The following is a 13,044-nucleotide window of genomic DNA, read 5'->3' as shown; positions in this document are numbered from 1 at the left end:
TCATTTGGCCTGGCTGGCCAATTATAAGGCTTGCAGTATCCACTGTTGAGTATCTTTACTGGTGGTATCTCTTTCTCCCATTGAACTGCATGTAGAATGGCTTCTTCCAGCTTTCTGTCAGCAATTTTGCTTTTTTAATATTCTCTGTATTTATTTGAGAGAGAGTGTGTGATTGAGTGAATTAGTATGAGCATGCCAAGGCCTCTTGCCTCTGCAAATGAACTTCAGATGCATGTGCCACTTATGCCTATGGCTTTACATGGGTACTGGGGCATTGAACCCAGATCATAATGCTTTGCAAGCAAGTGTATTTAGCTGCTGAGCCATCTCTTCAGTCCCAGTTGGTTTTCACCATGACAGATGTGCCATTGTTGCACCCATTGGCTCATTTGGCCTGGCTGGCCAATTATAAGGCTTGCAGTGTCCACTGTTGAGTATCTTCACTGGTGATTTCTCTTTCTCCCATTGAACTGCATGCAGAATGGCTTTTTCCAGTTTTCTGTCATCTGGTCTACATGGAGGAGGTTATCAGCTCCGTTCCAGCAAGATTTCTCAGTGGCCTTGCAGCCCAAGTATGGGGAGTCTTCAGCAACAGGGTCTTACCATCTTTTCCTGGTGGGAAACCAAGGGCCTCGGCAATGGCCTGTAATGTTTTGGGGGTATCAGGGACCTCCCTGGCCAACAACTCACTGGAAGGTATCCCATCTCTGGCACTGAAAATTTTCTAGCAATAATCTATGGCTCCTGAGTGTTCTATATTCCATATGATTTATTTATATCCTCTTAGATTTTGATTAGCCCTCCCTCCACCTTTCCTTTACTCAGTCTCTTCCCCTGACCTCCCTTTGGGCCTTTTCACCCCCATTAATCTATCTATCTATATATAGATATATACATATATAGATATAGATAGATAGATAGATAGATAGATAGATAGATAGATAGATAGATAGGTGATAGATAGATATACACAATACCATCCTATTAAGTAGTATTTAAAAATATTTTATTTATTTGGCAAAGAGAGAGAGAGATAGGTATAAAAAGAGACAGAGAAAATGGGCATACTAGGGCCTCTAGCCACAGCAGATGAATTCCAGATGCATGTGCTATTGTGCATCTGGATTATGTGGGTACCAGGGAATCAAACCTGGATCTTTTGGCTTTGCAGGCAAGCACCTTAACTGCTAAGCCATATCTCCAGCCCTTTTTTGTTTGTTTGTTTGTTTGATTGATTTATTTATCTATGAGAGAGAGACAGAGAATGAGAATGGGCACACCAGAGCCTCTAGCCATTGCAAATGAACCCCAGATGCATGTGTCACCATGTGCATCTGGCTTATGTGGGATCTGGAGAATTGAACCTGGGTCCTTAGGCTTTGCAGGCAAGCACCTTAACCGCTAAGCCATCTCGCCAGCCCTGTTTGTTTTTGAAGTAAGATCTCGCTCTAGCCCAGACTGACCTAGAATTCACTAGTCTTAGGCTGGCCTCAAATTCACAGGGATCTTCCTACCTCAGCCTCCCAAGTGCTAGGATTAAAGCTGTGCGCCACAATGCCTGGCTATTTTTTTAAATCATAAATGAAATGTACACTTTGGAAAACACTGAATATTAGAAAGAAGGAAACCTATGTTTACTCCACTACCTACAGATAATTACTGTTAGCATTTTGCTTTGTTGTGTGGTGTGTGTGCATGTGTGTGTGCATGTAGTGTGTGGCATGTGTGTGAGTGCATGTAGTGTGTGGCAAGTGTGTGCAGATTAGTGTGCCTTATGTACACTCATGTGGAGGCTAAAAGAGGACATTGAGTGTTCTTGTCTATTGCTCTTCTCCTTATTCCCTGAAACTGTCTCTCATGGAACCTAGCTTGCCATTGTTTGGTTAGTCTGGATGGTCAGAGAACCCAAAAAGTTGCTGTGTGTTCCACTCAGCGCTGGAGTTGCAGGCATGGCCAGGCATACACTTCCCGGGCGCTGGAGTTGAGCTCATGTCCTCCCGCTTGTGAGTGTCTTACCCAGAGCGCCAGCTTCCCAGCTTCCCACCTGCTCTTTCCGTGTGCTCCAAGTGGTCTTCGTGTTGTTCAGTATGGATGCATGTGTGTAGCCTTGCTCTGGTGTCCTTATTCATAGTGCACTTGCCTCTGTAGAGTAAGTCACTAGCCATTTCTTTCTTTTAGTAAATTGCTGTCATGATAGTCTCTGTGCCAAAGCCTGCCCCTTCTTCCCCCACCTCTCACTTTAGATACCGTCTTATATCTCACACTAGCCTTGACCTTGTGATCCTCATTTATTGTGCTGAGTTCCCGATCACTGGTGTTAGCCGCCATGCCAATCTTGCTGATTTTTACACATTCCGCTCTCGTGCTTAAGCATTTGAATTGCTCTAAGCTTCATACTGTATTTTACCTTTTGTATCTAATTAAGTCAGAATCCAACACAAATCTGAGGTTTTTATGTAATAAAATTTAAATTTCTGTTTTTTGTTTTGTTTCGTTTTTTTTTTGCTTCATTGCTTTTTTTTCTTTTTTAGTGTGTGCTACCCACAGGCAGCTCTTATTTTATTTTATTTTATTTTATTTTATTTTATTTTATTTTATTTTATTTTATTTTATTTTATTTTATTTTATTTTATTTTATTTTATTTTTTGAGGTAGGGTCTCACTCTGGCCCAGGCTGACCTGGAATTCACTACGTAGTCACAGGGTGGCCTTGAACTCATGGCGATCCTCCTATCTCTGCCTCCCAAGTGCTAGGATTAAAGGCATGTGCCACCATGCCTGGCTTCTTCTTTTATTTTTTATTTTTATTTTTTGGCTTTTTAAAGTAGGGTCTCACCCTAGCCCAGGCTGACCTGAAATTTATTATGTAGTCTCAGGGTGGCTTTGAACTCAAGGTGATCATCCTACCTTTGCCTCCTAAGTGCTGAAAATTAAAGGTATCCAACACAATGCTGGCTGAGTTCTGTTTTGTTTTTTAAATTTAATTTTCTTTATGAGAGAGAGAGAGCAAGATTGGACACACCATTGCAAACAAAACTCCAGATGCATGCTGGGAATGGTGGCACATACCTTTAATCCCAGCACTTGGGAAGCAGAGGTAGGAGGATCACCATGAGTTTGAGGCCACCCTGACACTACATAGTGAATTCCAGGTCAGCCTGGGCTAGAGTGAGACCCTACCTCAAAAAGCAAGCATACAAACAAATACTCCAGATGCATGTGTCATCTTGTGTATCTGGCTTTATATGGTTACTGGGGAATTGAACCTGGGTTCTTTGGCTTTGCAGGTAAGTATCTTAACCACGAAGCCATCTCTTTAACCCTGCTTGCTTTTTGTTTTTTTGAGGTAGGGTCTCACTCTAGTCCAAACGGATCTGGAACTCACTCTGTAATCCCAGGCTAGTTTTAACTCACAGCAATCCTCCTACCTCTGCCTCCCACATACTGGAATTAAAGGCTTGTGTCACCATGTCTGGCCTGAATTATTTTATTTTTTTAAAAATATTTTTACATAAGGAGTTTTACTGGGGAGTTGAACCCAGTTTGCAGCTGCTGAAGACCTGGCAGACTCATTCTCTCTTTCACTCTCTTTTCTTGAAAATAAATAAATAAATAAATTTTTAAAAAATTTATTTAGTTGAGAGCAAGAGAAAGAAAGGAACTGTGTGTGGCTATACTACAATTCCTTGTTGCTGCAAATAAACTCCAGATGCATAAGCCATTTTGTGCATATTTCATTATGTGAGTATGGGGAATTGAACCTCGGGCCTAGATTCTGAGTCCACAGGCTCAGCAAGCAAATACCTTTAACCTCTAAGCCATCGCTACTGTCTGGAGAATTTATAGATAAATTCTAAAAATTAAGTTGCATTTTGATGGAGTTTATTTTCTGTTAGTTATTTGCTTTTATCCAATTAACAGTTATTCATATACTTGATTTTTCTCATCTTCTTAACATGATGAAAATAAAAGGCTGAGACAGGAGGATTTCAAGTTTGAGGCTAGCCTGTGTTACATAACAACAAAACTTTGTTGCCAAAAAACAAAGGAGAGAAAGAGAGAAAGGAATGAAGGGAGGAGAGAGGGAGAAGTGTGAAACAGTGAGCCCAGCATGGTGGTACTACTGTGTAATCCCATCATTCAGAAGTTGGAGGGAGGATGGGTGTAAGTATGAGAACGTGCTGGATAGACAGCTACACAGTAAATTCAAGGCTAACCTGCATTCCATAGTAAGACCCTTTCTCAAAAACAAACAAGGAGGCGAGGCGGGCCCACCTTCTCCTTTGCAGCAGTCCAGGGTGCTGGCAGTGGACGGAACTTCCCACTAAACAGTGATAAAGGCAGTGTCCAGTGCCCTGGCTTTAGTGCCAGAGGCAGAGGGGGTGTGGGTGAGCTGAGGTGCCTGTGGGCATCCCCTAGGGGAAGGAAGCCTGGTGACCTTGGCCTGCCAACCTTGTGTAGGTGAAGCTACTCTGCCATGGTTTAATACTTTAAATGGGAGAAAGGGTAGCATTTCTAAGAAAATGAGAATGAATAAATTATCTCTACTTTCCAAAAGATAAACCATATTATGCTTACATATTTGAAGATTGCATCATCCTGCCTCCAATATAAGCAGTTTCTCTGTTCTGCAATCAATGTGATTCCTAGAAATAACTTCAGGAACAAACAAAATGAGACTGGGGCATGGAAAATAGGATTTTTATATTGGGTGCAGATTGGCTATGACCTCTGCCATTTTCATTGGAGGGAATTCCATTTTAAGGGGAAAAAAGGCCTTCTATGAGTTGCTAGAAAAGGCTTCATAAAGCCAGGTGTGGTGGCCCATGCCTTAATCCCAGCAGAGGTAGGAGGATCATCCAGAGTTCAAGGCCACCCTGAAACTACATAGCAAATTCCATGTCAGCCTAGACTAGAGCAAGACCCTCCCTGGAAAAAAAAAGAAAAGAAAAAAGGCTTCATGATGGGGAAAGGGAAGGAATTACCATGGGATATTGTTTACAATCATGGAAGTTGTTAATTATAAATAAAGAAAGAAAGAAATAAAAAGGCTCCATGAAAGCAGGTCAAGGTGGTCATGCATATCTTAAAACATGGTTGTGTTGTATAAAAAAAATTGCATATGCTTTTTGTTGTTTCTTTGTTTTTGAGGTAGGATCTCACTCTAGCTCAGGCTGACCTGGAATTCACAATATACTCTCAGGGTGGTCTTGAACTCATGGCAGTCCTCCTACCTCTGCCTCCTGAGTGCTGGGATTAAAGGCGTGCACCACTATGCCCAGCACAAAACTTAAATCTTGTTTATATAAATATAAATAAAAATTGGGGCTGGAGGAATGGCTTAGTGGTTAAGGCACTTGCCTGCAAAGCCAAAGGACCAAGATTCAATCCCCCAGGACCCACATAAGCCAGTTGCACAAGGTGGTGCATGCATCTGAAGCTTGTTTGCAGTGGCTGGAGGTCCTAGTGCATCCTTTCTCTCCCTCTTTCTCTGTCTCTCGCATTCACTCTCCCTCTCCCTCTTTCTCTCCAATAAATAAACAAAAATAAAAAATATTTAAAGCTGAGTATAGTGGTGCACACCTTTAATCCTAGCACTCTTGAGGCAGAGGTAGGAGGATTGCTGTGAGTTCAAGGCCACCCTGAGACTACATAGTGAATTCCAGGTGAGCCTGGGCTAGAGTGAGATCCTACCTCGAAAAACCAAATAATAATAATAATAATAATAATAATAATAAATAAATAAAATAATTTAAACCTAAAAAAAATAAACAAGAGAGGGCAGAGAAAGAAAAGAAAACCAAAGGCTGAGGATGCAGAATGCTTGCCTCCCATACTCAAGGCCTTGGGTTTGATCCTAGCACTAGAAAAAGAATCTTGCAAACATAACCTGGTAACATTTGCATTTATAATTCCCTTTACCAGAATGGGAGACCATGACTGAGAATGAGGACATTACATTGAAGTTGAGTATTTCTCAGACAGCAGACTCTCAGAAAGGAGCATCGAAACAACACCAAGGAAGTGCTCCCAAAGTTACTGATTGTGAGGAAAAGTGTTAATGACAAGTTTTGAAAAGTCAGTGGAAAAGTGAAACAGGGGAAAAGCTAGATTCAGTGAAAAAAAGGTCCTCTTGTAAACAACAGAAGAAAAGGACTCTACCAGAAATACAAGGCCAGAAATGGAGGGAATCTGAAGAAAATGTGACTTTAGATTCAGCTGTTTCTGAGAGTTTAATAGATCCTGAAGGAAAGAAGTTTTATAAATGTGATATATGTTGTAAACATTTTAATAAAATCTCCCATCTTGTAAACCATCGGAGAATCCACACTGGTGAGAAACCTTATAAGTGTAAGGAATGTGGAAAGAGCTTTAATCAGCGTTCAAGCCTTCTCATGCACTTACGGAACCATTCTGGGGAAAAACCTTACAAATGTAGTGAATGTGGGAAATCATTCTCTCAAAGTGCTTACCTTCTAAACCACCAGATAATCCACACGGGGGAGAAACCTTATAAATATAAGGGGTGTGGGAAGGGTTTCTATAGGCACTCAGGCCTGATCATTCATCTCAGACGCCATTCAGGGGAGAGACCCTATAAATGTAATGAGTGTGGGAAAGTTTTTTCCCAGAATGCTCACCTCATTGATCATCAGAGGCTCCACAAGGGAGAAGAACCTTACAAATGTAACAAGTGCCAGAGAGCTTTCGTTCTGAAGAAGAGCCTCATTCTGCACCAGAGAATCCATTCTGGGGAAAAGCCCTATAAATGTGACAAGTGTGGAAAAACCTTTGCTCAGACCACGTATCTCGTTGATCACCAGCGACTCCACAGTGCAGAGAACCCTTACAAATGTAAAGAATGTGGAAAGGTTTTCATTCGAAGTAAAAGCCTCCTCTTACACCAACGAGTCCATACAGAAAAGAAAACGTTTGGTTGTAAAAAGTGCGGGAAAGTTTTTGGTTCAAAGTCAAACCTCATTGACCACAAGAAGGTGCACAGCAGAGAGAAGCCGTACAAATGCACTGACTGTGGGAAAGCCTTCACTCAGAGTGCTTACCTTTTTGACCACCAGAGACTCCACAATGGAGAAAAACCCTATGAGTGTACTGAATGTGGCAAAGTTTTTATTCTGAAGAAAAGTCTCATTTTACATCAGCGGTTCCACACTGGAGAGAATCTACATGAGTGTAAGGTCTGTGGCAAGGTCTTTGGGTCCAACCGAAACCTTACTGACCATGAGAGTACTCCACAATGGAGAGAAGCCATATGAATGTGGAGAGTGTGGGAAAACCTTTATTATGAGCAAACGTTTCATGGGCCATCAGAAACTGCACACCCAAGAGAAAGCCTACATCTGTGAGGACTGTGGGAAAGCTTTCAGTTACAACTCAAGCCTGCTGGTACATCGGAGAATCCACACTGGGGAAAAACCCTTTGAATGTAGCGAGTGTGGGAGAGCTTTCAGTTCAAACAGAAACCTCATTGAGCACAAGAGAATCCACAGTGGTGAGAAACCCTATGAGTGCAACGAATGTGGCAAGTGCTTCATTCTGAAGAAAAGCCTAGTTGGTCATCAGAGGATTCACACTAGGGAAAAGTCTTATAAATGCAGTGACTGTGGGAAAGTCTTTAGTTACCATTCAAACCTGATAGCCCATCAGAGAATCCACACTGGTGAGAAGCCCTATGCTTGTAATGAGTGCGGGAAAGGCTTCACCTACAACAGAAACCTTATTGAGCATCAAAGATTTCACAGTGGAGAAAAAAACCTATGAATGTCATATATGTAAAAAAGTTCTTAGCTCTAGTAGAAATCTTATGGTACATCGAAGAATCCACACTGGAGAGAAACCTTATAAATGTGGTGAGTGTGGAAAGACTTTAGCCAGAATAAAAACCTTGTTGTACATCAGAAAATGCACACTGGGGAAAAACCTTATGACTGTGAGACATGTAGAAAATCTTTTACTTCTAAGAGGAATTTGACTGGCCACCAAAGAATCCACACAGGGGACAAACCCCATGGGTGTAATGACTGCAGTAAAGCTTTCAGGCACCGTAAAAACCTTACTGTACAGCATAAAGTTCATACAGATGAAAAACCTTGTGGATGTAAGTCTGTAAAAGAGTTCTTGCAGACTTCAAACCTTCATCTTCACAAAATCCATACTGTGGAAGAATTATCTCAGCTACAAAGTACCAGTGAGTTCAAGATAGAGGTTCAGAAAATCTAGTATAGAGCTGGGGCTTAGTAGAAAATCTGGGTTTTTTTTTTTTTTTTATTTGAGAGCGACACAGAGAGAAAGACAGATAGAGGGAGAGAGAGAGAATGGGCGCGCCAGGGCTTCCAGCCTCTGCAAACGAACTCCAGACGCGTGCGCCCCCTTGTGCATCTGGCTAACGCGGGACCTGGGGAACCGAGCCTCGAACCAGGGTCCTTAGGCTTCACAGGCAAGTGCTTAACCGCTAAGCCATCTCTCCAGCCCTAGAAAATCTGGGTTTTAAGTTGGGCATGGTGATGCATGCCTTTGATCCCAGCACATTGGAGGCCAAGGTAAGAGGATCTCCATGAGTTCAAGGCCACCCTGAAACTACAGAGTGAATTCCAGATCAGCCTGGCCTAGAGCGAGACCCTACCTCAAGAAAAAAATAAAATCTGGGTTTGGTTCCCTAGCACCATAAAGAAGAAAAAAATATATGTAAGATGAAATAGAATTTTACTGAAGTAACTGTTGGAGGATGATGATAGTTCCTAAACGGAGGAGGGGAGGTGGTGACGACTCATGGTCATGCTTTTAAGGAATCTAGACTTCAAAGTCTAAAAAAACCTGAATTCTAGTCCAAGGATATTCTGGTCCAGGGTATTTTGTGATGACTCTGGAGCACTTGAAGACTGAAGAAACCAAGTTTATATTTTATACAATGTAATGGTATAATTGTACATGGTAGCAAAACAATTTTCTGTATTTCAAAAGTGTGCATTGCTTCTGAAGATACTTGCATTATATATTTTAAAGATAAAATCAACTCTACAGAACATCTATACAGACAGTGTGATCCAGACGTGTGAAATGTGGAAGTGGGTGGGTAAGAATCTGCTGCTTGAGAACAGCCTGGGAAGAGCACTGGATATAGAATCAAGAGATGTAGGTTTGGGCTGGAGAGATGGCTTAGCAGTTAAGCACTTTCCTGTGAAGCCTAAGGACCCTGGTTCGAGGCTCAATTACCTCAGACCCACATTAGCCAGACGCACAGGGGGCGCACGCGTCTGGAGTTCGTTTGCAGTAGCTGGAAGCCCTGGCGCGCCCATTTTCTCTCTCTCTCTCTCTCTCCCTCTCTCTCTCTCCTTCTCTCTGTCGCTCTCAAATAAATAAAAATAAACAAACAAACAGAAAAGAGATGTGGGTTTGGGTTCTGGCTCTAAGCTTCTAACTCTCAACATAATGCCTGTTTCACAGGGTGTTAGGGGTAAGTGAAAGGATCTTCATGAAAATATGTGAAATATGTTGTAAATAAAGTTGGATAAAAGGTATGGTCGAATTTATAGTGTAATGTGTGTTTGTCAAATCAATGATTTGAGTGAGGGGAATTCCAGGAGCTTCAAAAATAAATCATATGAGCTGGAGAGATGGCTTAGTGGTTAAGGTATTTGCCCGCAAAGCCAAAGGACCCAGGTTGAATTCCCCAGGACCCACAAAAGCCAGATGCACAAGGGACACATGCATCGGAAGTTCATTTTCAGTGGCTAGAGGCCCTGGTGTGCCCATTCTCTGTCTGTATGTCTTTTCTCTCTATCTCTCTGCTTGCAAAGAAATAAAATTTTAACAAAATCATTTATGTAAGAGAAAGTACAGTGGACAGCTACTTTCAGAATTTAGAACCCTTAAAGACTTAAAAAGTAAAGTTTGCTGGGAGCATTGGCACACGTCTTTATCCCCAGCACTCGGGAGGCAGAGGAGGAGGGTCGTCATGAGTTCGAGGCCACCCTGAGACTACAGCGTGAATTCCAGGTCAACCTGGTCTAGAGTGAGACCCTTCCTCAAAAAAATAACGAAAAAAAGAAAAGAATAATATAGCTGACCATTAACTTTGTTTCCAAGGAGAGCAGTTTCTTTTTAAATATGTAAGTGTGAAACAGCTGTAGAGCATTACATGGAAAGACAGGCCACTGTTGCTTTCCTTGTTCGTGGGGGAATCCACAGCCCCATCAGCAGCTCTTGTGACCACTGCTACAGTTGTCATCAATTCTAGTGAACATGTTGTTAATACCATATGATAGCTTCTTACTAATAACATCACTCCCACACTTCATTTACCACATAGCTTTTTGTTGTTTGTTTGTTCAGAGGTAGGGTCTCACACTAGCCCAGGCTGATCTGGAATTCACTATGTAGTCTCAGGGTGGCCTTGAACTCAAGGCGATCCTCCTACCTCTGCCTCCTGAGTGCTGGGATTAAAGGCATATGCCACCACACCTGGCTCCATGTATCTTTTTAACAGAGCCAAGACCTTCAAGTTATGATGAAACCAATTACAGAATCTATTATGGGGGCTGGAGAGATGGGTTAGCAGTTAAGGTGTTTGCCTGTACAGCCAAATGACATCTGTTCAATTCTCCAGGACCCACATAAGCCAGATGCACAAGGTGATGCATGCGTGTGGAGTTCATTTGCAGCGGCTGAAGGCCCTACTGTGCCCTTTTTCTCTCTTTCTCTCTGCCTCTTTCTTTCACTTTCTAAAATAAATAAATAAATAAATTTTAAAAAGAATCTATTTTGGGGCAGATACTATATGACTATGAACCAGTCATGCATGCTTTTAGGCATGTATGTCATATGTGTGGTGTGCCCATGAGTATATATGTGTGAGTGTACATGTGTGCATGTAGAGGCCAAAAGTCAGTGTTGGGTATCATTTTCATACCCCCTCCACCTTATTTATTTTAATTTTTGGTTTTTCAAAGTAGGGCCTTGCTCTAGCCCAGGCTAACCTGGAATTCACTATGTAGTCTCAGGGTGGCCTCGAACTCACGGCAATCCTCCTACCTCTGCCTCCCAGGTGATGGGATTAAAGGTGTGTGCCACCATGCCTGGCTTTTTTTGTCTATCTACTAGTAATATAAAAGTGACACAATCATGATAAATGAAAAAAAATTTTTTTTTGAGGCAAGGTCTCACTCTAGCCAAGGCTGACCTGGAACTCTGTAGTCCCAGGCTGGCCTCAAAAGCACTAGCAAGCCTAGCTGAAGCATGCTTTTGATGTCATCTGAGAGTTCTCCCCTTAGCCCTAGTCCTGAAAGTTGTTTTAGGGCTGGAGAGATGTCTTAGCCATTAAGGTGCTTGCTGTGAAGCCTAAGGACCCAGGTTCAATTCCATAGTACCCAAGTAAACCAGGTTCACACAATGGCACATGCTTCAGTTTGTTTACAGTGGCTAGAAGCCCTGGTGTGCCCATTCTCTTTCTCTCATAGAAAATAAAATGCTTTTAAAGGGCTGGAGTGATGGCTTAGTGGTTAAGGCACTTGCCTGCAAAGCTAAAGGACCTTGGTTCATTTCCTCAGAACCCGTGTAAACCAGATTCACAAGGTGGCGCATGCATCTGGAGTTCGTTTGAAGTGGCTGGAGGCCCTGGTGTGCCTATTCTCTCTCTCTCTCTTTCTTGCAAATATAAATATAAATATAAATACACACACACACACATATATACATACATACACACATATACTACTTTCTTTATTTTTCTGAGAGAGAGAGAGGGAGAGAATGGTCATACCAGGGACTCCAGCCACTGCATATGAGCTCCAGACACATGTACCACCTTATGCATCTGGATTACATGGGTGCTGGGGAATTGAGCCTGGGTCCTTAGGCTTTGTAAGCAAGCACCTTAACTGCTAAGCCATCTCTCTAGCCCCACACAAGCTTTTTATATGGATACTGGGAATCAAATGCAGATCCTTGTGCTTGTGTAGTAAATGATATTGTTCAGAAGTAGGGTCTTACTCTAGCCCAGGCTGATCTGGAATTCACTATGTAGTCTCAGGGTGGCCTCGAACCCAAGGTGATCCTCCTACCTCTGCCTCCTGATATCACCCACTGAGTCTTCTCCCTAACCTCCAGTTTGGAGCTTTCTTTAAAAAAAAAAAAAAAAAAGTGAGCCGAGCTGGGTGTGGTGGCACACACCTTTAATTCGAGTACTCAGGAGGCAGAGGTAGGAGGATAGAAACACACTTAGCATTGAAGGTACTTGCTTGCAAAGCCTAACTACCATAGTTCAATTCTCCAGTGCCCACATAAAGCCAGATGCACAAGGTGTTTGCATGTATCTACAGTTTGTTTACAGTGGCTTGAGGCCCTGGTGCACCCATTCTGTCTGTCTCTTTTCTCTATATATCTTTCTGCTTGAAAATAACTATTAAAAGAAAAACAAGGAAGCCAGGCATGGTGGCACATGCCTTAAATCCTAGCACTCTGGAGGCAGAGGTAGGAGGATCACTATGAGTTTGAGGCCACCCTGAGACTACATAGTGAATTCCAGGTCAACCTGAGGTAGAGCCTAGCTTGAAAAACCAAAAGAAGAAAAAGAAAAACAAGAATACACTCACTATCCCTCAGCAATTGCACACCTGAGCAGTTGTCCCAAAAAATGGTCTTCATGTGCATGTTTGTGTATGCAAGAGTGGGTACATGTGTGTGTGTGGGGTGCATGTGTGGGTATGGGTGCGTGTGCAGGCCAAAGGAACACTTCAAATATTCCTTACTCCTCAGTTGCCATCCACCGCTTTTGAGAGCATCTCTGCTTCTGGCTCTCACCAAGCCGACTAGAGTGGCTGGCTAGTAGGTCCCCTTGATTGCAAGGCAACACTTTGATGGCTGAGCATTTCCCCAGTCCCAGTTTTGTTCTTATTAGCTAAAACCTTTAGGATAAGTATTCTTTATTAGGCAGCTAAAAACAAAATGACGTTGATGTAGAAAACTTAGTAAGATAGAATGACTATTGATTGTCATGACTAGAATGAATTTTAAGTGAATCATTGTTGA

At 42.3% G+C, this 13,044-nt stretch overlaps 1 protein-coding gene across 1 annotated transcript in view; it reads left to right on the top strand.

The window, feature by feature from the left end:
- The window catches only part of LOC101596631 (zinc finger protein 197), a 36,363-nt gene extending 28,090 nt beyond the window's left edge, over positions 1 to 8,273 (top strand). The window contains 4 exon segments of the mRNA XM_045136493.1: positions 5,926 to 7,247; positions 7,249 to 7,767; positions 7,769 to 7,877; positions 7,880 to 8,273. Of these exon segments, the coding sequence (XP_044992428.1) occupies positions 5,926 to 7,247; positions 7,249 to 7,767; positions 7,769 to 7,877; positions 7,880 to 8,238 (2,309 nt within the window). The 3' untranslated portion in view covers positions 8,239 to 8,273.
- The last annotated feature ends 4,771 nt before the right edge of the window (positions 8,274 to 13,044 follow it).

This window comes from Jaculus jaculus, chromosome 17 (assembly GCF_020740685.1).
Source record: "Jaculus jaculus isolate mJacJac1 chromosome 17, mJacJac1.mat.Y.cur, whole genome shotgun sequence".
NCBI classification, from domain to species: Eukaryota; Metazoa; Chordata; class Mammalia; order Rodentia; family Dipodidae; genus Jaculus; species Jaculus jaculus.
Note: the sequence above shows the minus strand (reverse complement) of the source record. Positions and strands in the feature narration are given on the sequence as shown.